The sequence below is a fragment of the Lissotriton helveticus genome, chromosome 8 (genome assembly GCF_964261635.1).
Source record: "Lissotriton helveticus chromosome 8, aLisHel1.1, whole genome shotgun sequence".
Lineage (NCBI taxonomy): Eukaryota > Metazoa > Chordata > Amphibia > Caudata > Salamandridae > Lissotriton > Lissotriton helveticus.
This window is the reverse complement of record NC_136069.1, coordinates 341,833,193-341,860,991: the sequence shown is the minus strand read 5'-3', so window position 1 is coordinate 341,860,991 and position 27,799 is coordinate 341,833,193. Positions and strand designations below refer to the sequence as shown.

Here is a 27,799-nt window from a genome sequence, read left to right as displayed (position 1 = left end):
ATTCAATTGTTCAAGCATATCTCAAACATCCATATCACATACACACGCTCAGAGGAGAAGAAATTGTGTAATATATATACAATTAAAGAAAAGAGAAAAAAGTGAAGAAACACAAAGCAAAAAACAACCGGGTCTGCAAATGATTTCCAAAACTAATACAACACACTATTTTTTCATATTACATTCCTGTGTGACTGGCAGATTAATCAAAACTCATTGGAAATTAATCCTGAAGGTTAATGTACAAAATGGAGCTCCGGGTTCAGCTACTTGAATGCCCGGATGCTTTCGCAGACCAGTAACAGCGGGGCCTATGCGTTTCGAATCCCACTGCAATCGTTGGGGATTCTCTTCAGGGCCTTCTAAATTCTCAATCGTGAGGGGTCCTAGATGAGTACTTAGAGGAGCAGTTTATTATAGCTAGGTCTGATCTTTTTTAAAAAACAGCATGTATGCATATTGATTCCACGTGTTCCCATAAACTGATGTCAAAGTTCTAGCGCACGGCAAACAAGGAGGCTGCCCCTAGCACTGCATAGTTTCGTCTCGGGGCTGATGGCCAAGTGGACGACAGGGATGGATGAGTAACAAGGTCTTAACGGTCTATAAAACTTGAGAGCCAAGGGATGGTTGAGTCGGTTATTCCGCACAATGAAGACGATAGTGGGCACGGTCTTATTCGGTCGACATACTTCAGGGTACGGTAATACAACTCTCTCGTGACGTTCTAACAGGAGCACGGAAACGTCGAGTGTTTAAAAGTGACCCGTACTCTTATGTGCACAAGCGCCTCGAGCTAGATCCTGGCGCGGGCATTCGACGAACTTAGTATCCCGGGCGTCCACACGGACCGATGGCGTTTGATTCAGCACTTCTCTCTCGCGCATGCGCGAGAGAGAAGTGCTGAATCAAACGCCATGCGCGAGAGGGAAGTGCTGAATCAAACGCCATCGGTCCGTGTGGATGCCCGGGATACTAAGTTCGTCGAACGCCCACGCCAGGATCTAGCTCGAGGCGCTTGTGCACATAAGAGTACGGCTCACTTTTAAACACTCGACGTTTCCGTGCTCCTGTTAGAACGTCACAAGAGAGTTGTCTTACCGTACCCTGAAGTATGTCGACCGAATAAGACCGTGCCCACTATCGTCTTCATTGTGCGGAATAACCGACTCAACCATCCCTTGGCTCTCAAGTTTTATAGACCGTTAAGACCTTGTTACTCATCCATCACTGTCGTCCACTTGGCCATCAGCCCCGAGACGAAACTATGCAGTGTTAGGGGCAGCCTCCTTGTTTGCCATGCACTAGAACTTTGACATCAGTTTATGGGAACACGTGGAATCAATATGCATACATGTTTAAAAAAGATCAGACCTAGCTATAATAAACCGCTCCTCTAAGTACTCGTCTCGGACCCCTCACGATTGAGAATTTAGAAGGCCCTGAAGAGAATCCCCAACAATTGCAGTGGGATTCGAAACGCGTAGGCCCCGCTGTTACTGGTCTGCGAGAGCATCCGGGCATTCAAGTAGCTGAACCCAGAGCTCCATTTTGTACATTACCCTGCAGGATTAATTTCTAATGAGTTTTGATTAATCTGCTAGTCACACAGGAATGTACTATGAAAAAATAGTGTGTTGTATTAGTTTTGGAAATCATTTGCAGACCCGGTTGTTTTTTGCTTTGTGTTTCTTCACTTTTTTCTCTTTTCTTTAATTGTATATATATATTACACAATTTCTTCTCCTCTGAGCGTGTGTATGTGATATGGATGTTTGAGATATGCTTGAACAATTGAATGAAAGATTGAGTGTACTGTTAATGTTTTAATGTCCCACGTGTTTGCTATATAAATATTCTTTGTACTATGTATTAAATTTTGAAACTAATTCTTTAAAAAATCTTCGAATAAAATGCTATTTAGTAGTAGTTCCCACTCTTGAATTTCTTTTCTAGTGTTGGATGGCTATTGGTTCATTTGAACTATCCATATCAGTATTGGCACCGTTGTTCTGCTAGTTAAAGATGACCAAGCGGCCCGTGCTCCCGACAGCCGGCCTCAGAGGGAGCAATTGTCAGGCCGTGAGAGTGCTGCTGTTGCTGTCCACATGGTACTTGGCGTCCCGCTCCAATGCTTAAGGCCTCCATATTGCTCACAAGGCCTGCCCGTGATGTGGCTCGGGTCTCTCTCCTCCCCCGAGCTACTGGTGCCCACACACCACCGCCACCGACTGCCCAGTAGGGGATCTCACTATGCCCCGCACCGATGCATTTGGGAACACCAGCGCCCCAAACAAATTTACATCAGTAGAGACGGACAGGAGCTCAGAACAGCCCCTCTGCCATCTTGGCCAACTGGGCCACACACCAAGGATTTAAATGGTTAGTGGGAAAGGTACTGGTGTGACCATGTATTATAAGATATAAACTAACCCCTGCCGTACATGATAAAGATATTGCAAGTCACCTCAGAGTTCCATGACCTTGTAAAGGAACTTGTTCTTCAGCCTTGTTCTTCTGTATGATCATTGAATTCCTCTGTGACTTTCAATATCCTTATCATATACGGCAGGAGTCACTTTATCCCATATATCATTTTACTAATGGCATTGAGTGTTTATCACCAGAAAAATATTACAAACTTATTATGAGGGTACACTAATTCTTAGAAGGGCAACTATAAATTCCATCAACAATACCAGCAGCTCTCAGTAGTGCTTCCATCACTCTAACAACAGTGGCACACTATCAGCATTTACATCAATACAAACCATTAACAATCCTCACCAGGGCTGCTAATCTTTGTACAATAATAATATATTTGTACCAGCCATTGACCACACACACCACAGTCTTTGTTGTTTCTAAGTTCCGTAAATAACAGACTTTACTATTCCCCAGTATAAAAATCAGATTTATAAAACTCAAAGGGATTGTCAGCATTTGAATGTGCAACCTGTAGGCCAGCCCAGATGTGTGGAGTTTGTGGAATGTCATGTACGCCTCAATAAGGCAGACTACCCCGCTAGTTTTCAGTAGGGCTTACAAACCTTTTATGAACGGTACCACACTATCTTACTAGAGTTCCTATACTACCATGGTTTGTACTACCGTTTTTCCACAGGTCTGCTAAAATGCTCTTGGATAGTACCTGTAGGTAGGCTGCTGTTCTCCTTGGGACAGCATCATCACTTCCCAATAGGGTGTCAGTTCTTGTGATGAGACCACACAGTCACTTCTTAACAGGAGGCAGATGTTATGTGACTGATAGTCACCTCTCCTCATAGCATACACATAGTTGAGCAGAATATGAGAGCTCTAATCTTGCATTCTGCTAAAGGGCTAATATTCACCAATATATTTCAATATATTCAGTTAAATTTCTGCATTTGTGGACACTGCAATGCAAGTTATGGGATACATACTCTATTATAATGAGGGAAAGTGAGTGACGCTTTTGAAGTATCAAAGGATCATGGTGGGCCACTATTACAATATTGGGTGTAAACTACACTATTTAGAAGTTATGCTGTCACAAGAGTGTTAGCCATGCCCATTTTCCAGAATTATCCAAGTTCTGCAGACATACCATTCTCGTGTAGGAACAAACTTGTGTAAGTTACTGACACGTACAACGAAATTTACTTCAACCTGTTTTCCAAACCGTATGTGTGTATTCCAGACATTTTGTAAAAAACATGTTCAGGGTCAGCAGATAGGCAAAAAAACAATTTACATTGCAAATTCTTTCTGTTGTTATGAATCAACAATATGAAAACTGTATACATTCTCTATCGTAGAATCCAATTTAGGGTTACAGGAGTGGCCATTGAGGATGGGGTGAACACCCACAAAGTTATTGCTCGTTTCTAATGTGTTCTTCAATTATTTTAATGCAATTAAAGTACTCATGAATAAAGTTGGAACAAGTGTGTAAACAGTGTTATTTTTATTTTAATGCAAAACCAAAGGGGATGATGGACGGAGTGTTGAACATTGCAAGCACTCACCCCAAGTCAACTGATCTGGGTTTAATCCATCATCATTCTTTTGCTCATTCCGCCACCCCAGTTCAGACATGGCCATATGCAAATCAGTCTGACCCTGTGCCTCATGGGAACAGTCCAGCCCGAACTGCCAAGCCATGTCTTCCCTGGACTGGAAACAAGCATCCTGGGACCAGTTTCTGACTAATCAGCCGTCATCAGCCCGGCTAGCTTGAATCCAGTGCCAAAGTGAGCAAGGGACCCACGTCTGTGCATACCCTGCCAACTTAGGGCGAACAAAGCAAAACCAACGGAGATGATGGACGGAGTGTTGAACATTGCAAGCACTCACCCCCAGTCAACTGGTCTGGGTTTAATCCATCATTATTCTTTATCTCACTCCGCCACCCCAGTTCAGACATAGCCAAATGCAAATCAGACGGGTATGCTTAGAAGTGTGGCCTGTGCTCTCCATGCCACTCCTGGCTGAAGAGGGGTGTAACCCCGAAACCGGTCCTAGGATGCTTGTTTCAAGTCCAGGGAGGACATGGCCTGGCAGTTCGGGCTGGACTGTTCCCATTGGGCGCAGGGTCAAGACTGATTTGCATATGGCTGCGTCCAAAATGGAATGTCATGGTGAGCAGAAAACGATGGATTTAGGCCCAGATCTCTGTACTGGGGTGAATGTATGACATTGTTCTGCATTCTTTCCATCAATAGTTCTTTTTGCATTTTTCACCCCGATTGGGACGGGTATGCTCAGACGTGAGGCCTGTGCTCTCCATGCCACTGAAATCAAGCTATCCTGGCTGAAGAGGGGTGAAACCCCGAAACAGGTCCTAGGATGCTTGTTTCCAGTTCAGGGAGGGCCTGGCAGTTTGGGCTGGACAGTTCCTAGAGGGAGCACGTTCAAGACTGATTTGAATATGGCTGGGTCCAAACTGGAATGGTGAGCAAAAAAATGATGGATTTAGGTCCAGATCTTTGTCCTGGGGTGAATGTATGACATTGTCCTGAATTCTGTCCATCAATAGTTCTTTTTGCATTTGTCACCCCGATTGGGACGGGTATGCTGATATGTGAGTCCCGTGCTCTCCATGCCACTAGAATCAAGCTATCCTGGCTGAAGAGGGGTGAAACCCAGAGACCGGTCCTAGGTTGCTTGTTTCCAGTCCTTGGAGGACCTGGCCTGGCAGTTTGGGCTGGGCTTGTTTCCACTCCAGGGAGGACCTGGCCTGGCAGTTCGGGCTGGATTGTACCCATTGAGCGCAGGGTCAAGACTGATTTGCATATGGCTGGATCCAAACTGGAATGGCATGGTGAGCAAAAAAACAATGGATTTAGGCCCAGATCTTTGTTCTGGGGTGAATGTATGACATTATTCTGCATTCTGTCCATCAAAAGTTTTTTTTGCATTTGTCACCCCGATTGGGACGGGTATGCTCAGACGTGAGTCCTGTGCTCTCCATGCCACTGAAATCAAGCTATCCTGGCTTAAGAGGGGTGAAACCCCGAAACCGGTCCTAGGATGCTTGTTTCCAGTCCAGGGAGGACCTGGCCTGGCAGTTCGGGATGGAGTTTTCCCATTGGGCGCAGGGTCAAGACTGATTTGCATATGGCTGGATTCAAACTGTAATGGCATGGTGAGCAAAAAAAAGATAGATTTCGTCCCAGATCTCTGTCCTGGGGTGAATGTATGACATTGTTCTGCATTCTGTCCATCAATAGTTCTTTTTACTTTTGTCACCCCGATTGGGACGTGTATGCTCGGATGTGAGTCCCATGCTCTCCATGCCACTGGAATCAAGCTATCCTGGCTGAAGTGGGGTGAAACCCCAGAACCGGTCCTAGGATGCTTGTTTCCAGTCCTGGGAGGAACTGGCCTGGCAGTTCGGACTGGGCTTGTTTCCAGTCCAGGGAGGACCTGGCCTGGCAGTTCGGGCTGGGCTTGTTTCAAATCCAGGGTGGACCTGGCCTGGCAGTTCGGGCTGGACTGTTCCCATTGGGCGCAGGGTCAAGACTGATTTGCATATGGCTGGGTCCAAACTGGAATGGCATGGTTAGCAAAAAAACAATGGATTTGGGCCCAGATCTCTGCACTGGGGTGAATGTATGACATTGCTCTGCATTCTGTCCATCAATAGTTCTTTTTGCATTCATCAGCCCCATTGGGACGGGTATGCTCAGACGTGAGTCCCGTGCTCTCCATGCCACTGAAATCAAGCTATCCTGGCTGAAGAGGGTTGAAACCCCAAAACAGGTACTAGGAGGCTTGTTTCCAGTCCAGGGAGGACCTGGCCTAGCAGTTCGAGCTGGACTGTTCCCATTGGGCGCAGGGTCAAGACTGATTTGCATATGGCTGGGTCCAAACTGGAATGGCATGGTGAGCAAAAAAACAATGGTTTTAGGCCCAGATCTCTGTACTGGGGTGAATGTATGACATTGTTCTTCATACTGTCCATAAATAGTTCTTTTTGCATTTGTCACCCCGATTGGTATGGGTATGCTCAGACGTGAGTCCCGTGCTCTCCATGCCACTGGAATCAAGCTATCCTGGCTGAAGAGGAGTGAAACCCAGAAACCGGTCCTAGGTTGCTTGTTTCCAGTCCATGGAGGTCCTGGCCTGGCAGTTCGGGCTGGGCTTGTTTCCAGTCCAGGGAGGATCTAGCCTGGCAGTTTGGGCTGGACTGTTCCCATTGAGTGCAGGGTCAAGACTGATTTGCATATGGCTGGGTCCAAACTGGAATGGCATAGTGAGCAAAAAAACAATGGATATAGGCCCAGATCTTTGTTCTGGGGTGAATGTATGACATTGTTCTGCATTCTGTCCATCAAAAGTTATTTTTGCATTTGTCATCCCGATTGGGACGGGTATGCTCAGACGTGAGTCCCGTGCTCTCCCTGCCACTGGAATCAAGCTATCCTGGCTGAAGAGGGGTGAAACCCCGAAACCGGTCCTATGATGCTTGTTTCCAGTCCAGGGAGGACCTGGCCTGGCAGTTCGGGCTGGACTGTTCCCATTGGGCGCAGGGTCAAGACTGATTTGCATATGGCTGGGTCAAAACTAGAATGGCATGGTGAGCAAAAAAGATGGATTTCAGCCCAGATCTCTGTACTGGGTTGAATGTATGACATTGTTCTGCATTCTGTCCATCAATAGTTCTTTGTGCATTTTAATTTTAATGACAGGATTTCTTCACTTGTTCAAGTTACATTACTATATTGGCATGTATAAGTCCCTATTTCAAGACCATTCTGACACCAGGCCTTGCAAGGGAAGCTTTATTTATACTTGCAACAAGGGGAAAATCTGGTATCCTAATTAATTATGACTTATTTTTTACAACAACCACACTATATTCTCTTAGTGATTGAGTTATTTATTCACCCTATTTTCTCTACTCTTTTTTTATGTGAAAGGACCTCATATCCGTTTAGTGGAGCACATAGAAAGTAAGATATACATATTTACATACATGACAGTTTACATATTATTTATCACAATATACAATACCAACACTTTTTACAAACATCAATGTAATGTTATTTCACATCAACATAAATACATCACAGAACCAATGTGCCATATGCACTCCAAAATGACACCATTAGATTTCCTTAGACGTTTTTATAATTCAGTCCAAATTATTTCCTGAATCAATTAAGTTTCCTTTGATATTTTATCCACATTTGCCAACTTAATAGCAATTGCCGACGCATTTCAAGCCACACAAGTTCTCAATGGGCTCTCATCAGGGCTTCTTAATCACAACACATTGGAATAATCTATAATACAAATACATGAACACTCATTAGCCTAGACCCTTTTTACTGTTTCCTTTACCCTTTATATACATGTGTGATCATACCTGCCAATGTCCTGAACAATTTCTTAGTGACCATACTTCTCTCTCAACTTGGAAATGGGACCAATGTTCTTAACCCTATGTGAACAATAAAGTTCCATTAAAAAACTCCATTTAAAAAACACAAGGGAGACTTCTTTGTTTAAATCCTATGGGACTGTTTTGTAAACAACATACCTTTATATGTCCTTATGAAGATGGTTCATATATTCGGGCGGATTTACTTTAACTCGGACGTGGAATCAATACGAATCTGTTGAGGGAATTAACACCCTTTTTATCAGAGTGTGATCTACAGCTTATACACTATTTGAATGTGCTTGCTGTTACGGATGTAGCGAGAAAAATGACATACCTTCGTATATCTTTACGCCGTAACGTTTCCACGACAATATTCGTTAGTCGTCTGCTTCTCAATAATGCAGTCTCGTTCTATTTAAACAAATAACAAGACAAGGCAAGTCATGTTTAGACCGTACTCAGATATCTATACTAAGTCCATTATTAGTCTAAAGTCTCCCCAGTCTTTACCTTACTCTCTTTTTCGTAACTAAGCTGCCGTATCACCTCTCGCTCCCGAGTGAATTCAAGGTGAACGTCTCTATCAGCTGTGATCTTCCGGTTTTAGTACCACAGCACACCCGGGCTTCTGGGTATTTTAGTTAGTGTACTGTTTCACCTGTGTTGTAAGACTATAAAGCCCTTCAATCATCTCATATTTCCGCATGTAAATTATGACTCACCTACATAATCGACATAAATATCTCGATATACTCGTTAGCGCAGAACATGTAAAAAATAAAAAAAAAATAAAAACATGAAAACAAACCGCTATAAGGCTGGATTCTCCCAATTTTGCCTCACATTTACCCAGGCTTATGGCAGTTGCAGTTTACCAAACAGAAACCTTAAAAAAAAACTTAACTCATGGTGAATTAAATATAGCTGTGAACAATTTCACATTGTTAAATACATGAAAGAGTTGCATGCAACACTCCTGGGATTTTGTTTCGACTTTACAAATCGATACATTATATTCTTGATACTTCTGACATTTAATTTTATCGTGAATGAACACTATTAAATCTCATGATTAAATATGCTTCTTTTGCCAACAATACAGACTCCACGTCTGCCATTCTTTTAGATAAATCCAATCCGACCAACAAGGTCCATTTGAAATTGCGTTCCGAATGCTCAGCCTTCATAAAGTGATCCACCATAGGGGCAGTGATCACCTTCTTTCTAATTCTGGATCTCTGTTGTGTTATCCGCTGATTAATTTGTTGATTTGTCTTACCTATGTAAATTTTAGCACAAGGTCATACTATAGCATACACAACGTTTTTGGATTTGCAATTAGTAAACATCGTGTGCTTCCATTTCACCTCTCTATGTACAAACTCAGTGCCCTCTATCGTAGATTCACAAGCAATACAATTTCCGCACTTATGATGGCCTTCCACAGGCTTCATGCCCCACTGGCTTCGTAAATCTTTTTTAATTTCTTTTGGAAAAATGTCTGACCTCACAATCTCTTGGCCTATACTCCTGTTCTTTTTCATCGCGAATAAAGGCCAGTGGAAAAGGCATTCCAGATTTTCCAATAAATGCCAATTTCGTAGCACAATTTGTTTACATTTGTTTGTATCTGACCCAAAGGTTGAGACACATACCAATCTATGTAATGGTGGTTTTATTCTTTTCTGTAACAATGTTTCACATGGTGTGAACCACGCACGCTTCTTAGCATGTTTCAACATTTTCTTTGGGTATCTTCTTGCTACCATCCGATCACAAAAATTACCCGCATTTATATCAAAATCATTTTTAGTCAAACAATTTCTACGGATAAGTAGTAGTTGGCCATAAGAAAGATTTTCCTTTAAGCTCTTTGGATGTGCGCTATTGTAATGTAAGATCGTGTTCTTGTCAGTTTCGTTTTGGTGTAATGCCACTGTGAGTACATTCTCCTTTGGGACAACATCCACATCAAAAATGTCAATTTGGTCTTACTCTTAGTGTAACTGAATTTGATGTCATGATGCCTGGAGATCAACCACCCGAAGAAACTATCTAAAGTCTCAACTGGGCCGGACCACAGGCACCAGACATCGTCAATATAACAAAGCCACTGTCTGATATTGTTTGAGAAGGGATTGTTATCAAAAATGAATTTGGCCTCATACTGGGCCATGAAGAGGACCGCCATCTCCGGGGCAAAAGGACATCCCATGGCGGTCCCCTTCGTTTACAGGTAAAAGGCATTGTCAAACTTAAAGTAATTCCTTTTGAGGGCTACCTCTGCGAGGCTGAGTATGAACTCGGTAGAAACTCTATGGGGTCTTGGTCTTTTTTCTAAATACAACTCGATGACCTCAAGTGCTTCATTCTGTGGTATCTGAGTGTACAGGGAGGTGACATCAAAGGTCAGAGCGACCGCTGAGCCTGTAACCAGGCGAGGTCGCCCCCACACACCCCTGCTACTGCCTCCGTCTGCTGTGCCCTTTTGCTTCCCTCGTTTTTTTGCTGTGCCCTTGCTGACTACGTTCTGCTGTGCCCTTGCCACCTTCATTTTGCTCCCTCGCTTTCCTCGTTTTTTCCCTGCTGTGCCCTTTGCTGCCCTCGTTTTTGTGCTGTACCCTTGCTAACTACGATCTGCTATGCCCTTGCTACCTTCATTTTTGCTCCCTTGTGTTCCTTGTTTTTTTCCCTCCTCGCGCTTCTCCACAGGGCGACCCAGCCGCCGCTGAGCCGCCCGCTGCCCTCCTTCCCGCCACTGCCACCCGGCGGCCCCGCCCCCCTCCTTCCCATTCGCCGCCCCGCTCCCGCCACCCAGCTGCTCCTCCCTCCCGGCTCCTTCTTATGTCGCCCCCTCGTCCGCGCAGCGTTGACGCGCAGCGGGCACTCCGATTGTGCGCCGAAGGCACGCCAAAGGCAAGCCGGTCTGCGCCCGTCCGCGCCTGTACTGCGCCCAGCGCCAGGACCCCTGTCCCCCACCGATGCAAGATGACCCGACGGACCTACGACGCCGCCGCCCTCAACGCACTCAATACCTGCTGCCGAGCCACCCCGAGACGCATCCACGGACCCTTTACCTGCAAAGCCTGCAAATTCACCTGCCTCCTAACCTGCACCGCACCCGCCAAGCCAAGCACCAGCAGCAACCACCTCAAGTGCGTCCTGCTCAACACCCGCTCGGTCCACAGACACGCCGTGGAACTCTGGAACCTCCTCGACGCAACATCACCAGACGTCGCCTTCCTCGCGGAAACCTGGATGAATGTCTCCTCAGCCCCCGACATCGCCATCGCCATCCCGGACGGGTACAAGATCATCAGGAGGGACCGCGTCAACCATACCGGAGGAGGCATCGCCATCGTCCACAGGAACACCATCCGCATCACGAACGACTCCAACGACACCTTCGCTGCAGCCGAGCATCTCCACTTCCAGATTCACACCGACCCAAAGACGACCCTCAGAGGCACCCTCGTCTACAGACCCCCGGGACCACGCACACAATTCAGCGAAGACATCACGGACTTCATCAGCCCGCAAGCCCTCCCCTCCGCTGACTACATCCTCCTAGGAGACCTCAACCTCCACCTGGAGAACAACAAGGACCGCAACACCGCCGCCCTACTGGACAACCTCGCCAACCTCGGACTCAAGCAACTGGTCAACACCCCCACCCACTACGCCGGCCACACGCTTGACCCCGTCTTCTCATCCAGCAAGCACATCACCTTCAGCCACTCAACCGGACTCCACTGGACCGACCACAGCTGCGTCCACTTCAGCTTCAGAAGAACCACGACCCACCACCACCCGCTTCAGGTTCCCCACAGAAGCTGGAGTAAGATCACCACCGAGCAGCTCACCGCCTCCCTCAGCCAGAACCCACCCGCCAGCACAACGGACCCCAACGAAGCAGCCTGCAACCTCACACAGTGGCTGGCCGCCTGCGCCGACGACCTTGCACCACTGAAGAACCCTCCCAGAAGACCCAGAAGCAAGAAGGCATCCTGGTTCACCAACGAACTCAAGGACTCCAAGAAAACCTGCCGCACCCTCGAGAAAGCCTGGCTCCTCGACCAGACCACCGACAACATGACCGCCCTCAAACACGCCACCCGCAAGCACCACCAGCTTATCCGCACCACCAAGAAGAAATCCCTGAAGGAACGATTGGACAACAATGCCCACGACAGCAAGGAACTCTTCAGCATCGTCAAGGAGTTCTCCAGCCCCAGCACCGGCAACAACGACATCACTCCGTCACAAGACCTCTGCGACTCCCTCGCCTCATTCTTCCACCACAAGATCGCCGACATCCACAACAGCTTCAGCGCACCATCCACGCACCCCACCGTCGAACCAACGCCCCCCACCACCACCCTCCGCACCTGGACCACGGTGACCACCGAGGACGCAGCCCGTACGATGAACACCATCCATTCCGGATCACCGACCGACCCCTGCCCACACCACGTCTTCAACAAGGCCGACTCCACCATCGCACCCCAACTCCAGAACATCATCAACACCTCCTTCGACACCGCCACCTTCCCGGAAAGCTGGAAGCACGCCGAGCTCAGCGCCCTACTGAAGAAACCAACAGCGGACCCCACCGACCTCAAAAACTTCCGCCCCATCTCGCTCCTCCCTTTTCCTGCTAAAGTCATCGAGAAGATCGTCAACAGACAGCTGGCCACCTTCCTCGAGACGAACGGATCCCTCGACCCCTCCCAGTCCGGTTTCAGAGCCAACCACAGCACCGAGACCGCCCTCATCGCAGCCACCGACGACATCCGAGCCCTGCTCGACAACGGGGAAACTGCTGCCCTCATCCTCCTGGACCTCTCCGCAGCGTTCGACACTGTCTGCCACCGCACCCTAGTTCAACGCCTCAGCAACATCGGCATCCAAGAGAAGGCACTGGAGTGGATCACCTCGTTCCTCGCCGGAAGAACACAGAGAGTCCGCCTCCCCCCGTTTCGATCCGAGGCTACCGAAGTCATCTGCGGCGTTCCGCAAGGATCTTCACTCAGCCTCACCCTCTTCAACGTCTAAATGAGACCTCTTGCAGCCATCGCACGCCAACACAACCTCAACATCATCTCCTACGCTGATGACACCCAGCTGATCCTCTCCCTCACCAGAGACCCCGACACCGCCAGAACCTGCCTACACGAAGGGATGAAAGACGTCGCTGAGTGGATGAAGAACAGCCGCCTGAAACTGAACTCAGACAAGACGGAAGTCCTCATCCTGGGACCATCGCCCTCCGCCTGGGACGACTCCTGGTGGCCCCCCGCCCTGGGCACCGCACCCAAGCCAACCGACCATGCACGCAACCTGGGCTTCATACTGGACTCTTCCCTCTCGATGACCAGACAAGTCAACGCCGTCTCCTCATCGTGCTTCAACACCCTGCGTATGCTCCGAAAGATCTTCCGATGGATCCCGACCGAAACCAGGAAGACGGTCACCCAGGCCCTCGTCACCAGCCGACTGGACTACGAAAACACCCTCTACGCCGGAACCACAGCCAAGCTACAGAAAAAACTCCAACGCATCCACAACGCAACCGCCCGACTCATCCTGGACATCCCCCGACGCAGCCACATCTCCGGCCACCTGAAAGACCTGCACTGGCTCCCCGTCAACAAGAGGATCACATTCCGGCTCCTCACCCACGCACACAAGTCTCTCCACGACCTGGGCCCCAAGTACCTCAACGACCGCCTGACCTTCTACACGCCCACCCGCCAGCTACGGTCCACCTGCCTTGCCCTTGCCACAGTACCACGTATCCGGAGAGCCACCGCCGGAGGAAGATCCTTCTCCTACCTGGCTGCCAAGACATGGAACTCCCTCCCCATCCACCTTCGGCTGACCCAGGACCATCTCGCCTTCAGGAGACAACTCAAGACCTGGCTGTTCGAGCAGTAGCAACCCCCCTCCCCCAAGCGCCTTGAGACCCTCCCGGGTGAGTAGTGCGCTATACAAGTGTTATGATTGATTGATTGATTGATTGATTGATTGATTGATTGATTGGTTGATTGACCATCCACTGATCAACCTCATCAAACTCAACTCCTTCAATTTTCCTGATAAAATCAGTTGTGTCCCTCAAATATGACTGTACTTCCACAAGAAATAGCTTTAGAAATATATCTACGTATTTAGATATAGGCTCTAGAACAGAATCACATCCAGAGACGATTGGACGTCCCGGTGGTTCAATCAATCTTTTATGAATCTTGGGAAGGAAATAAATTACTGGACCCTAGGGTATTTTTTAGATAGAGATTCAAAATCCCTAGGGCCCAGCATTCCTTGTTCAAGACCTTCTTTGAGAATCCCTGCAATCTGCCCTTGTATAGCTGCAGTGGGATCATTCTCTATCATTCGGTAACATTCTTGGTTCATCACTTGAGTTGTTCCTTCTTTCATGAACATCTCACAAGGCCAGATCACAAGGGCTCCCCCTTTATCTGCCTGTTTAATTATTACCGAAGTGTCATTTTTTAGATCACAAAGAGCCTTCTGTTGATTTTTTTTTTATAAAAAGCTTTATTCATGAATGTACATACAAGGAGGAACATACCTATAATCGTCATATTGTTGACATTCACGGTTTTCTTTTTTCTCCCCAACAGTAGGTAATACAGTGGTAATCCCCCTCAATAGTTACGAATCTATGTAACATCTATACCTTCAACATGGCTCCTCGGCGTGTGGCGTTGCACACCTATCTACGGAGAGGTTGATATAGAGCGTCTATATCCTTACATGTGTCTGAAGAAGCCTTCTGTTGATTTAACGTAATGTTTCTTTTCAAATATTTCTTTCGTTTTTTTAGCTGTATCACTGAGGACATAACAGCCTGCTCATATGCAATAATCTCTTTTGGGATGCCATATGAGGTGGGATGAATTTGGATTTATTGTCAAGCCCTGTTACCTCTGTTTTGCCTTTGTACCCTTGAGGCGTATTTTTCGACAAAACTCGATAGTTTCCATTTTTAATTTAGTAAAATCAGTTGCCCTATTTGGAACAAACTTTAATCCCAATTCAAGTGCTGACTCTTCACTTTTAGATAAAAATGTTTTGGGACAGGTTAACTATGGAACTTTTTTTTCAGGACTTGTAATACTGTCTCCTGGTTCGCATTTCCCAAGGTTGTTGTTTGAATCGTACCTTTCCTTTCTGCTCACCTTTGTCTAAAAAAGTATTCAGTCTCTTCTGTGGCCCAGGTCGTGGATCTGAATCACTAGAAGACTCAGAAGAAGAGGTTTCAGAAAAGGTCATAAATCTATTTCGTGAACGGCCTTGGTGATACGTCAGTGCTCTATGTGACTCTGTGGAAGTATAATAATCTTCCTTTAGATAGGGATAAGCGTGTTCTAGGCTAAATGCTTTACTATCTTTCTCAAACTTCGACGTTTTGCAACTGATCGTATTATCTTTAAAAACCAATAACTCCTTCTCAATTTTCTCAAGCAATGCCTTCGCCTCGCTGTCAGAATGATTGTTTTTTAAATCCTGTGTTAATTTCTCTAACTCATCAAGTTCTTTTTTACATAATCTTTGTGCTGTATCTATGATATGGACCATGAGTTCCCTACTGCATTTCGTGCTTATGCAGGTGAATCCTTTCTTATATTCAGGATCATCTACAAAGATGACCGGGGTGTTCTTAACTTGCAATCCCCACAGGACTATGCATCCTTTTAGATGCTGCAGAAGGAAATGACCATGCAACTAATGTGTTCTAATGTATTTCTTATTTAACTGTGTTAAACTATCAACCTCACTTTGTTGTTTAGCTTGAGTACTCAGAGTGACTGACGAAAAGTGTGAAGGGGCCGAGACTAAACTTTGAATATGTTCCTCTGTAAAGGACAGGGTATCCTTTTCTGACATCCTACTCAGGTGATTCACAAAACCACTACCAGAGAATACTGTGCTCACTACTTTTTTATCACTCTCAGTCTCTATACCCCCGCGAGTCAATACCCGCTCTATAATTAAATTAAACAAAGGGTTAGGCCCATTGGACAGGATCCAGGTAAGGCCTTTTATAAATGCAACAAGGATAAAACCTGGTATCCTAATTAATTATGACTTATTTTTTCCAACAACCTCACTATATTCTTTTAGTGATTGGGCTTCTGGGTATTGTAGTTAGTGTACCGTTTCACCAGTGTTGCAAGACTATCAAGCCCTTTAATCATCTCATATTTCCGCGTGTAAATTATGACTCACCCGCATAATCGACATTGAACTGAATTATAAAACCGTCTAAGCAAATCTAATGGTGTCATTTTGGAGTGCATATGGCACATTGGTTTTGTGATGTATTTATGTTGATGTGAAATAATGTCAAATTGGTGTTTGCAAAAAGCGTTGGTATTGTATATTGTGATACATGTTATGTAAATTGTCATCTGTGTAAATATGTATATGTTACTTTATATGTGTTCCACTAAAAGGATATGAGGTCCTTTCACATAAAAAAAGAGTTGAGAAAAATAGGGTGAATAAATAACCCAATCACTAAAAGAATATAGTGTGGTTGTTGTAAAAAATAAGTCATAATTAATTAGGATACCAGGTTTTCACCTTGTTGCATTTATAAAAGGCCTACCTGGGTCCTGTCCAATGGGCCTAACCCCCTTTTTTATTTATTTATACTTGCAGCATGAAGTAATAGAATGGTTTGCTTTTCTAGATTTTCGTAATAAAAAGAGAACACTTGTTCTTGCTCTGATTGCAGTTGCTTTTGAACACCAATTAGACCTTCCAGCTTTGAATGCTGAAAAGTGCGTTTGAGGGGGCCACCCATCAACAAAGTCCCGGTCCACCCATCCCCCTCTCTCCTGCAACTACGGTTGTGCTTGCAGATGTCCCTATATCTCATTGACGAGCATTTACCACACTGAGGCATTCATTGAAAGGGACCTTCTCCTAAAAGTGCAATTAAATATATTCATGTTCACAGTAGAGCAAATGTAATTTTCCAAATCTTGTTTCAGATTTGTACTTGTTTTTTTTGTATAGTGCACATAAACTGGAGCTTAGAATTTTAGAGTACATCGTGATGGGTAGTGATGGATTTAAGACTGTAATTTATCACATTTATGTAATTAAATATTGAGATAACATCATACAGTTGCCACACCATTCAGATAAGGACGAAATATTTTATCCAGCAAAATCCATGATGTTGTATATCAGTGCTTGACCTCTGTTCAAAGGGTTATTTCTTGTTTTACTTGTATCCAGTGACATGGCACAGAAAGAGAAATTGAGGGGTTAATTAGGATGATGGGCGCAACACTGTATCCGTCTGGAACCGCCCGACCATAGGTGGGCGATTCCGACCTCGCAATTTGGATGCCATCGCCCATATGGGGGTCAAAAACATCCATTTCAATATGGCAGCTTGCTCGGCGGGTGGAAAAGGCCCGCAGCACAAGCTGCCATAGTGAAATGGATGTTTGTAAACATCCCTGCATTGTGTGACAGGCACTGTACACATGGTGCAGGATGTTTAGGGGGCACAGGCCCAATAGCAGAGGGCCAGGAGGAAGGGGTCCTGCTAGGGCCCCCCAAAGTCATTTTCTGACAGCCTTTCCATGTCGGCCTTTCCGACATGGAAAGGCTGTCGGAAAATGACTTCATAATCCTGACGGTAGAGCCACTGTCATTAGGGAATTATGGTGTCTTTCCGACGCACTGATGGGCTCCTTGAGCCTGTAGGAAGTGCTGCGGCCAGTCCCTTTACCCGATGCCTCCCCCCACTGCATCGTTATGCGGTGGGTGGACCTCAGGGGCAGAGGTCGGTGGTTCTGACACTGAGAAGCTGTCCGTGTTGGACCCACCGACATAGTAATCAGCCCCACAATGTTTAGGGCATGCATTAAGAGTTCATTTTTTCCACAGATTAGGAACATATTGGTTCAGCTCAATGAAAATAGTCCACAAATGACATTTCTGGGAGGGGTGCCCTTAACACTTGTGATGTGTTCCACAGTCATCGCAAGTCCCATTGACAAGAAAGCTTTTCCCTTATACGTTTCAGTTAGTGTGGTAATATGCATATTATTTGGGGATTTGGTATTACATTTTAAAGTAAAATCTATTCCACATACTGGTATCATTTTTTCCATTATCTTTAACAGCTTTTCTTCAAAGTTCTGCCATCATTCATATCAGTCTGGAGAGTACATATTCTATGCAGCAAACGAGGATGAGCACGTGCAGAAGAAGTATACGCTGTTCGTGAAGCGTAAGTCTAACAGCACCATTCGATGAGTTGCATTGCTCTTGTTACAATTACATTCTTAAAGTAAATAAGTATTCAATTAGAAAACTATTTGTCATTCCAATTCAGTGATTAGTTTGTAAAACTAATGTGCCTGTGACCATGATTTCTTAGAATGCCCCCTCTCACTCCCACCACCTACAACGCCCACTTCCACTTTCGCTTCTAGCCAGACCTGCTTCTTGCATGGACATTGCCCAAAGTCTATAGTGATCCTACTATCCCTCAGGCAACATGTACCGTTAAAGGCAGTAAGGGGGATCCTGCGTGTGTTATGTTATGTTATGTTAGGCATTCTTGTATAGCGCTCGAATCACCGTGGGGCATCTCGGCGCTTTACTCAGAGTAACACCAGCGAAGGAACAGCTAGACTGGAGGGAACCTTAATACAGGAATGCCTTTAGATGTTTCCTGAATACTCGGTAAGATGGAATCTCTCGCAGGGATTTTGGGAGGCTATTCCAGTATTTGGGGGCCAGGTAAGAAAAAGCCTTGCCCCCTGACCTATGAAGTCTGATACGGGGTAAATGCAGTAACTGACGTGAGCTAGACCTCAATGGACGGATCGGGACATGTTTTTTCAGTTTATTTTGCAAATATATTGGACCCTGACCCTGAAGTGCGTTAAATGTCAGACAACAAACTTTAAAAAAGGATCTTTGTTTTATAGGTAGCCAATGTAGGTTTCTTAACAATGGCAGCGAGGGGGAGCCCGCCGGCATGTTCAGGACCAGCCTGGCCGCCATGTTTTGGATTACCTGCAGTTTATTTAAAGATGTTACACCAACTTCTGCTAGTAGGGCATTTCCGTAATCCAAGCGGCTAATAACCATAGCTTGGGTCAACGTTCTGCGGTGCTCCATAGGAATGAAAGGGAAGATTTTCCGCAATAGTCTTAGCCTATAATAGCAGGCCCCTGAGACCGCTGTTACGTGGTCCTGCATTGAAAGAGAATGATTTATCTTAATGCCGAGATTAGTGACACACTGTTTTGGCATAGGAGAGGGGCCCAACTGCGTAGGCCACCAGTCTTTGGACCAAGCTGCTGCAGCCTTCCCTAGAAGCATGACTTCTGTCTTAACAGGATTCAACTGTAGACAGTTGTTAGTCATCCAGTTTGAAATTTCGAGGATTCCTGTAGTAAAGCGGAGTCTATCGGCCTCCAGGTTTGGGCCGATGTTAAACAGCAGCTGGGTGTCATCGGCATACAAAATAGTTTCGAACCCCAGGGCTTCCACCACCTTAGCCAAAGGTGCCATATAGATGTTAAAAAGAGTAGGGCTAAGGCAGGAGCCCTGGGGGACGCCCTTGTCCAGTGGTATTTTCTCAGACTCATAGGACCCATGACGACAGTTTGGAATCTGTCCGTCAGAAAGTTCTGTAGCCATTTGAGGGCCAAGCCCTCAAGTGTGTGAAGGGGTCTTATCATTTTTAGCTTAGAGCCTGATTCTGAATGGGTTGTTTATTCTGACCTGTGCTTAAACCCCTATTTATGCTTGTGTCGAAATTACAAGTTTTGTTTTATTTAACGCATCCTATAATTATACAACCTGCTGAAATTTAACAGGGTAAACTGTACGGTATTTACCATACCATGAAGATTTTGATGCGTCAAAAAAACTAAATGTGCATGTTATTTCCCACAAACTAGTAATAGGTGTTATTTGTTGTACACAATAAATATTGTATCCTGTGGTGTTGTTCTTTATCATGTGCGATAAATAACACCTTAACTCTTAATCAGGGTGCAGATCCTGCTGGACAAGTACACTGAATAAAATCTAGCATTCTGTATCATGGTTGATCATTACATCTGACCTGTCGTGCAGTGATCAAGTCTGCCTTTCTCACTGGGGTTTCTTTGGAATCAGGGGTTGTCCCCAGAGACTTATTTAAAAAATGAGGACAAATACGATATTTTTATAGAATCATGTGCATATATATTAATTTGTTAAAATGTCATGGGCCCAGATGCATGAAGCTAAAAACCGCTCGCAAAGGGGCAGATTCTTAGAATCTGCCCCTTTGGGACCGGTATTTTTGCATTTGGGATGCATCATCCCAAATGCAAAAATCGCAAATAGAGAATTCGCTAAATTGCTATTACTTGCATTTAAGGAATCTCCACTTGAGATTCCTTAAATGCAATGCATTGAAGTTTAAAAAATAGCGATTTCGCTAATAGGGCACACAAATTACCATGAAGTACAACTTCATGGTAATTTGCAAAAACTTTGAAAAATGCACTAAGGTGCATTTTTCAAAGTTTCATGTTGCGCACACACATGCCCTAAGGGCATATGTGCACAGATCAATCTCTAGGCCCATAGAAATGAATGGAGAGGTATTCCTTAATTGCGACTCGCAATTTGCGAATCGCAATTAAGGAATTTTAAGAAATCGCTATTTTTAAAGTGATTTCTTCTTGCATACCATTTTGCTATTCCTTATTAGCGATTCCTTATTTTTCGCTAATAAGGAATCGCAAAATGGATGCTTGATGTATCTGGGGGATGGGCTCTAAATTTGCGAATATTCCAAAACTTGTCTGGTATGTGAAATGTTAGAGCTTTTTCTGAATGTGCAATGTTGGTTCACAAATGATTTTTCAGTACTAATGATTTTTATGATGAATATAGTCATAACCAATGAAGTATTAATGTTGCACTTGAAACAATTTTATTTATAAGTTTAGAAGTGCATTTATTAATGTATATTAGTTATGCCATATTTTTGCAATGACACCATTTTATTAAACTGGATGCTATTTCTCGTGTTCTGTTCAACGTGTTCTGCTCATTATCCCTCCCAAACAATGTTCCCATGCATGTCTTCTTCCCCACCAAGTCTTCGCAGAGCACTGGACACAGTGACACAATTGGATATTTTCCTTAGAGACTGTGTAATGTGAATTAAACTTGCTTCTGTAGGACATTGGTGGAAGTTCCAATGTAGGCCTGCTATAACACTGGTGTATGAGTCTTTGTTTGAAAATGTTTTGCATTGTGTTGTACGCCACCAGACTGCGCTGTTTCCGTAGTAGCTAAGGGAAGATTTCCTCTGCCTTAGAAATGGGTTAGTGTTGTCATTATTATTGTGACATGCATCAGTCTGCTCCATATGTGTTATCAATAGTTGTGCGGAACTGAATTTGCATTTTTTGCTTATTACCTATTCATGAAATATGTATAGAAATGCCTGGTTTTGGGGGTGATGCAGAGACCTTTCCTAATCTACTAGAGGTGCTGTCCATTTATTCAGAGGGTTTCCTTTTACTAAAGAGATGTTGTCCATTCTACTTATGATTTTTGCTGTTTATTGGGACTTAGAATAATTTTGATTTCTGATAGTGTACTGTGTAACTGAGCCTTAATGGCATTCCAGTTTTTCTGTATTGCCTATTTTGAGACCTTGTAACAGAAATCTTTAACTTTTGATTGATCTAGAACTCATTTATTTAGTGGCCCCAGTCATTATTTTATTACTTTGCTATTTTGGTGGGACGTATGCTGAGGAGGGTGGTATTCTTATTGCTGGAACAAGGGTGCTGGAGCCAAGATACCGGCAGTAAATCTTTGGGTGATCTAAATATTGGGGTGGAATAAAAATTTGGGGTTCACATCACACAAAAGCAAAGCCTGACACTCTCCTAAAGTGATGCAGATTTACCCTCACCAGGATTGCTTTTAGATAACACTGGTAAAATCCTCAGTTTCTCTGCACAACAGCCCCTAAAAATCTTTAAAATCCATTTGTGGTACAAGAACTTAAAACAAAGCAATTGTCAAAGCTTGTTGATTGCCATGTGGTCACCTACTATAAATCTTCCTGCACATTGTAGAAATAACGTTTTTTTAAGGTGCTATGGTTAGAAACATGCAAATTCAATTCAAGTGAACCAGAGAATTAGTTAAAAAATATGGATAACATTTATGTTTTGTGCATTCCACAATCCTTTTCAATATGAAAATGAAGTCGCAATGACGTCAATGAAAAGACAGTTGTGACATTGTTACATGTTTCACGGAAGGCCTTGAAATATATAGAATTATTGATGGGTAATAGTGAATTACGGGTAATTTTTCACTGAGGGGTTTTGAGTGACATGAAACAGGCAATGAGAGCGACCCCTGCGAGCAGCTTACCTTCCGCCAGGGCTGGACTGGCTACCGGGCAGTTTGGAATGCTGCTGAGCTGGGGGCTGATTTCGTTCATGGAGAGTAGACCTGCGTGTGCTAAACGGAATTCGTTTTGCTTTAATTATTTCGAAGCACACGCAGGTCTCCATGAACAAAATCAGCCCCACCGCAGTGAAATCAGCCCCCAGCTCGGCAGCATTTCAAACTTCCCGGTAGTCAATTCGGCCCTGCCTTTCGCCAGGGGAGGGGATCTCATAGCCCCCCCACAAGCCACTATTGACCCCAGGGACCCTTTGTTTTTGATGGGGAAGGGGCTGCATGCAGCCCCCACTCCCCAAGCCAATATTAGTACCTGGAACCTCATTCGTTAGGGTAAAAAAATATATTATTAGAGCAGGAGGTTGTGTGGTCCCCCTCCCCAAGCCTTTATAGGCCCCGGGGAAACCATCCCCCGGGGCCAAATACTTTAACATTAGGGGAGGGAGGTGCATGGCCCTCCCAAAGCCCAAAGGGCCTTGACAACCCTCTCCCCTCTGGTCACATTTTAATTATAGGGGAGGAGGGAATGTGGCCCCCCTCCCTGAGCCTAAGAGGCCCTGGGGTCCCCGTCCCCTGGGGCCATATTTTAATGATAGGGAAGGGAGGCATGTGGCCCTCCTCCTCGAGCCTTAAAAGGCCTGGGCCCCATCCCCTGGGGGCAAATGCTCACTATTTGGAGAGGTGGACAAGTACCCCCTAAAGCCCAAATGGGTCCCTGAGACCCCATCCCCTGGGGCCATATTTTACTTAAAGGTAAGGGGAGCATGACTCCTCCTCCCTGGGACTTAAAAGGCCCCAGGGACTCCAAGACTTAGTGCCAAATCCAATTTATAAGGAGAGGTGGCCACGCAGCTCCACTCCTGAACTTTACTAGGCCCCAGGGTCTCCTTCCCAAGGACAAAATCTAATTTATAAAGGGAGAGCGGTTCACAATAAAAAAAACGTTCCCCCCTCCACGATGCTTATTAGGGCTTTGAGACCCCATTCCCAGGGGCAAAATACTTAATTTAGGGGAGGGTCTTGCAACTCCCTCCCTGAGCCGTATTGGGCCATGGAGACCCCATCATCCGGTGCCACAGCTAGGTTATAAAAAATTGGCACAGCTCAGAATGTCAGATATACCCAATAGCTTGTGAGGCCAGCTGAATTAGGAATTCCAAGGCACACAGAATGGGGGCCTTAAAAGAGGAGTACTAAACAATATTTGATTCGCTTTTTTTACAAAAATGACACTTTTCTCATGCTCACTGCATCACTGAGTCAGCGATGCGGCAATCTCAAGGTAAGTGCTTTTCTTTTTTTAATTTTATTTTCACTCGTTGTCATCTGTTGACTCCCAAACCCGCCCCACCGCCCTTTCCTGCATGGGCCACTCCTGGATTTGGGCACATTTGTTAAGTCAGTAAGCTTAATGTGCGCTTGGTCTTGCTGGCCATGAGCAATCACTACATGTGCCCCCCACAAAAGACGCTGGTCCAGAAACAGAGAGACCTGGCACCTGTTGTATTCTAGAGATAAAATGCAAACAAACACACTCCCTCCTATAGAAGTCAATACCATGTGGCTTAGCAAACGAGGGTTTGATGTACTAAAAACTGGTTGCGAAAATCTGGTCGGAATTTGTGACCAGTATTTTTGCTCCCAGTTAAGGATTTTATAAATCCACCAATTTACTAATGAGTCAATCAGAGTGGGTCACAATATGATCTATCTCCATCTATCTCATAAATATTAATCAGCAAAGTAGCAAGTTGCAATTCACTCAGACTAGTGATCATCACAGAAATGATGTTCGGCTAGGGTCGGCAAACCAACCTGTCTGTAATTGCCTTATTTTTTTGACACACTCCGTTTTCTTTAAAGGAATGCGTGCTGTGCTTAAAAAAAAGAGTTACTTTTTTTAAAGCTTGTTTAAGAGTGGCAGTGATCCCGGGGACTAGTGCCTCCTCCCCAGAAAACGGTTTTTTTTACATTCACAATGCGGAAGTAGTCTCTTTGGGAACCCTTGCCTTTTACAAGTGCTTTACTGCCTTACCATCCCATCTAAAGAGTCAGTAATTTTTTGCAAAACTTTGATACATCTCATACCAAATCGCTGTTTGGAATAGGTGCCTAAAATATCCTCTTTAAAATAGTGATTTAGTATGGAGCCCCAAAGCCATTTTAGCAGTTGGTAAAAATTGACTGATTCCTAAAATGGCTTTGGTACATTACAAAAAAGTTTTTTTCAACATTTGGACTTTTTGCAACTATAAAAACGTTTATTACATCTGCTCTTAGATTCTTCAGAAAAGAAATAGCAAATCTAATAAGTTATGTTTAAAGGTTTCGAATTCTCCTGAGTTTAAATTTAAGGTGCATCTTCAAAGTCTTTGGATTTTCTTTTTTTCCTTCGTGTTTGAGTTCTGTGGGGCATGGCTGTGCAACAATGCTGCTTATCATGTCATTGATACTGCTGCTTTTAAGGGTTCACATTTTAGGCCACTCTGGTAGCACCAGCAAATTATTAGTTCCAGATTGGTGAATACATTTGCACCTCTACATCTGACCTAACCCTTGTTCCATTTATGTTTATTATTTTTGAAGAGGTGGTGTTCACCCATGTAGATGGTCTGCATGGCATCTATCTGATGTCTTCAGACATTGGGCCTGGTTTAGATATTGGCATGCTTCCCGCTGGCTTACCATGGCGGTGGGCCTGAGTACTCCATCATGCCGATGGCATCCCGCCCACCGTCTTGAGATGTGTACGCAATACACAGAAGACCACCAGCCCGGAGGTCTTCTGTGCTGCCTCCATTGCCATTTTGACGGCAGGGTACAGCCAAGTTGATTTAGATATTCCCATTGGGCTGGCAGTGTCCTGTTGGCGGAGTCTGGATGGCGGGCAACCGTGGTGGTGGGGAGACAAGTAAGTCACATTTATTTGTTTACGTAAAACATATCTATGTAGTGTATGTGTGCATATATGTGTGTAGGATATGTTTAGTGATGAGAAAATGTACATACTGCTGTGCACACAACTAACATACACACACCATGCAATGTATACCCACACACATCACATACACCTACCTTTGATTCTGTTGAAACGGCGTGCCAGACCATCACAATCAGGGTGCAGCAGGACAGGGGGGACCAGGACAACAGCGAATAGGAAGAAACAGCAGGCCATACCCCCGGAAAAGATGAGTATTCACCCCTTCTCTTACCTTTCAGCCGATTCGAAGTAGGAGGGATTCCCACCGGAATTCCTGTAGAAACAACCCAGATCCAAATCTGGAGGGCGGGAATCCTAGCTGGAGTCCCTCTGCCGCCTGCTGCAGCTCACCCTGCTGATTGGGCATGCAACATATTCCTGGCGGAGTTGGCAGGACCGTGGTGGTCTTACCTTCCATTGCCTGCCAACATCTAAAGAGGGCTGTAAAACCACCAGATTGGCGGGCGGGAAGACCACCAAAAAGGGGACTCTTTTGCAGTCTTTCCAACATCTATATCAGGAACTTAGTCTGACTATCTTTTTACTTGTTTATACTGTTGCAAAGGAACTATTTAATGTATGGGAGTCGTTAAAATGTTTGAGTTAGCAGAAGTGAGATCACACAAATGTTGACCTCAGGCTGGCACCAAACGGTTGACTCCTGGTTTTACCATTTGTCCTCAAACAGTCATCGTTTTGCTACCTTGAGGTTAGGAAAAGTCTAAGAAGAGAAAACTACAGAATGCTAATATTTCTCTTAAATTGCTACCTCTGACTTCTTAATTTCTTTCATATGGGATACAGTGCTATGCTAGGGGTAACATATAACAAGATTGGGGTAACAGCTGCAACCCTTAAAAAATGTCTATGAGACACCCAAGTGGTTTTAGAATGTTCAGAGTTAAACTGAGCTGATTATATTAGAGCACATTTAGGAATGATGAACGGGGACATATCTTAGCCATGACTCATTAAAAACTTAAGGCATCATTTCGATGCCGGTCGGACGAGCATCCAACCGGCATCTTGTTGGAAACAGGACCACCTGACAAGGAGTCGGAGGTCCCGCTTCCCTGATATTGATGTGACCGCCTTCACTGTGGTTAGAAAGAGAATATTTTCCTATTGCGGCTTGTGCTGCGAGCTGCAGGAGAAGCCGCCATTGGAAATATGCAGTTTTGAAACATCCCTGCACCATGTGGCTGGCACCAAGCAGTGCCTGCCACACGATGCAGGGATGTTTGCGGGGGCACCCCAGGCCTATAGTGGAGACCCAGGGGGGATTGAGTCCTTGCTAGGGGCCCTCAAATTCCCTTTCCTTCTGCTTTTCTATGGCGGTCAGACTGCCATATACAGGCAGACGGAAAGGGATATTACAATCGCTACGGCGGTGCCTGAGCAGGCACCGCCTTATTGCAGGGATTACTGTCCATCCGACAGACTCCTTGAGCCCGTCGTAAAGCGTCGGATGGTTCGTCTGCCTGCTGCTTGTCACAGCACACATTGTAATGCGGTGATTGGACCGCATCAGTAGATGTTGGGCAGACCACCACCGACGAGCTGTCGGATGGCCTTCTGCTCAACATCTGAATAAGGGCATACGTTTTTAGACATTATATGGATTTCACAAGCACAATCGTAATTCTAGTTACTCCAGCTTTAAGGAAAGGATGCAATATTAACCCTAAAGCAGGTCCCCATTCCTGTGATGGCAGCAATTCTTAGTGGGTCACAATTTGCTACCTACCTCATGCATATTAATCCAGTAGGTCAAATTGCGACCCTCTATGAATCGGAATTTTGCGAATGAACATGTTTGAATATATGCTGGTGTGCAATAAACCAATAAATTCCGTAAAAAGTGGTGCACAAATTACAACCACTTTTTCTGAATGCTTTTTACAAACATAAGGCCCTATGTCCTTACACAGCAAAATTATTGCTGTGATTGCTTTCACTGAATACCTGTGAAGAATTAGTCATTTTTTATGGGAGAAAAACAGAGAAGCTATCGGAAAAGCTATCTTGGGGAAAAATTCAGTTATTACAATTTCCTGTATGTTGGTACATAACAATATGATGCAGGGAACTTGCAGATACTATAAAGTTCAACAGCTAATACCTCAACTCTGTGTGGGGTACATTGGTTGTTTCTACTTATGTGAAATGCCCTAGCACATTTATATATTAGCCATATTTCTAGTGCGAAAAAGCAAATGTATTTGTTTTTTATGATTTTTATGAAACAAGGATACTTGCACCTGTTGCAATATGCTGCAACCAAGTCTGTTTGTTTATTCACAATTGTCTTGAGGTTCTCGAGCACAACAATGAATGGGAATCCCACCAATACATGTAGAAATAATCTACAAATATTCATTAGCATGTCTGGGTGAACTACACGCAAGAGTGGAGTGAGAACTTGAATTCACTATTATGGACCAACACAA

General features: G+C 44.9%; 1 protein-coding gene across 3 annotated transcripts in view; it reads left to right on the top strand.

The window, feature by feature from the left end:
- Positions 1 to 27,799, top strand: part of FLT3 (fms related receptor tyrosine kinase 3) — a 469,875-nt gene that overhangs the window by 305,744 nt on the left and 136,332 nt on the right. For all 3 annotated transcript variants that reach the window (XR_013599399.1, XM_078655995.1, XM_078655994.1), the window contains exon 10: positions 18,049 to 18,155. Coding sequence is in view for 2 of the 3 variants with exons in the window: in XM_078655995.1 (XP_078512121.1) it covers positions 18,049 to 18,155 (107 nt within the window). In the remaining variant the exon portion in view is untranslated. The remainder of the gene's footprint in view (positions 1 to 18,048; positions 18,156 to 27,799) is intronic.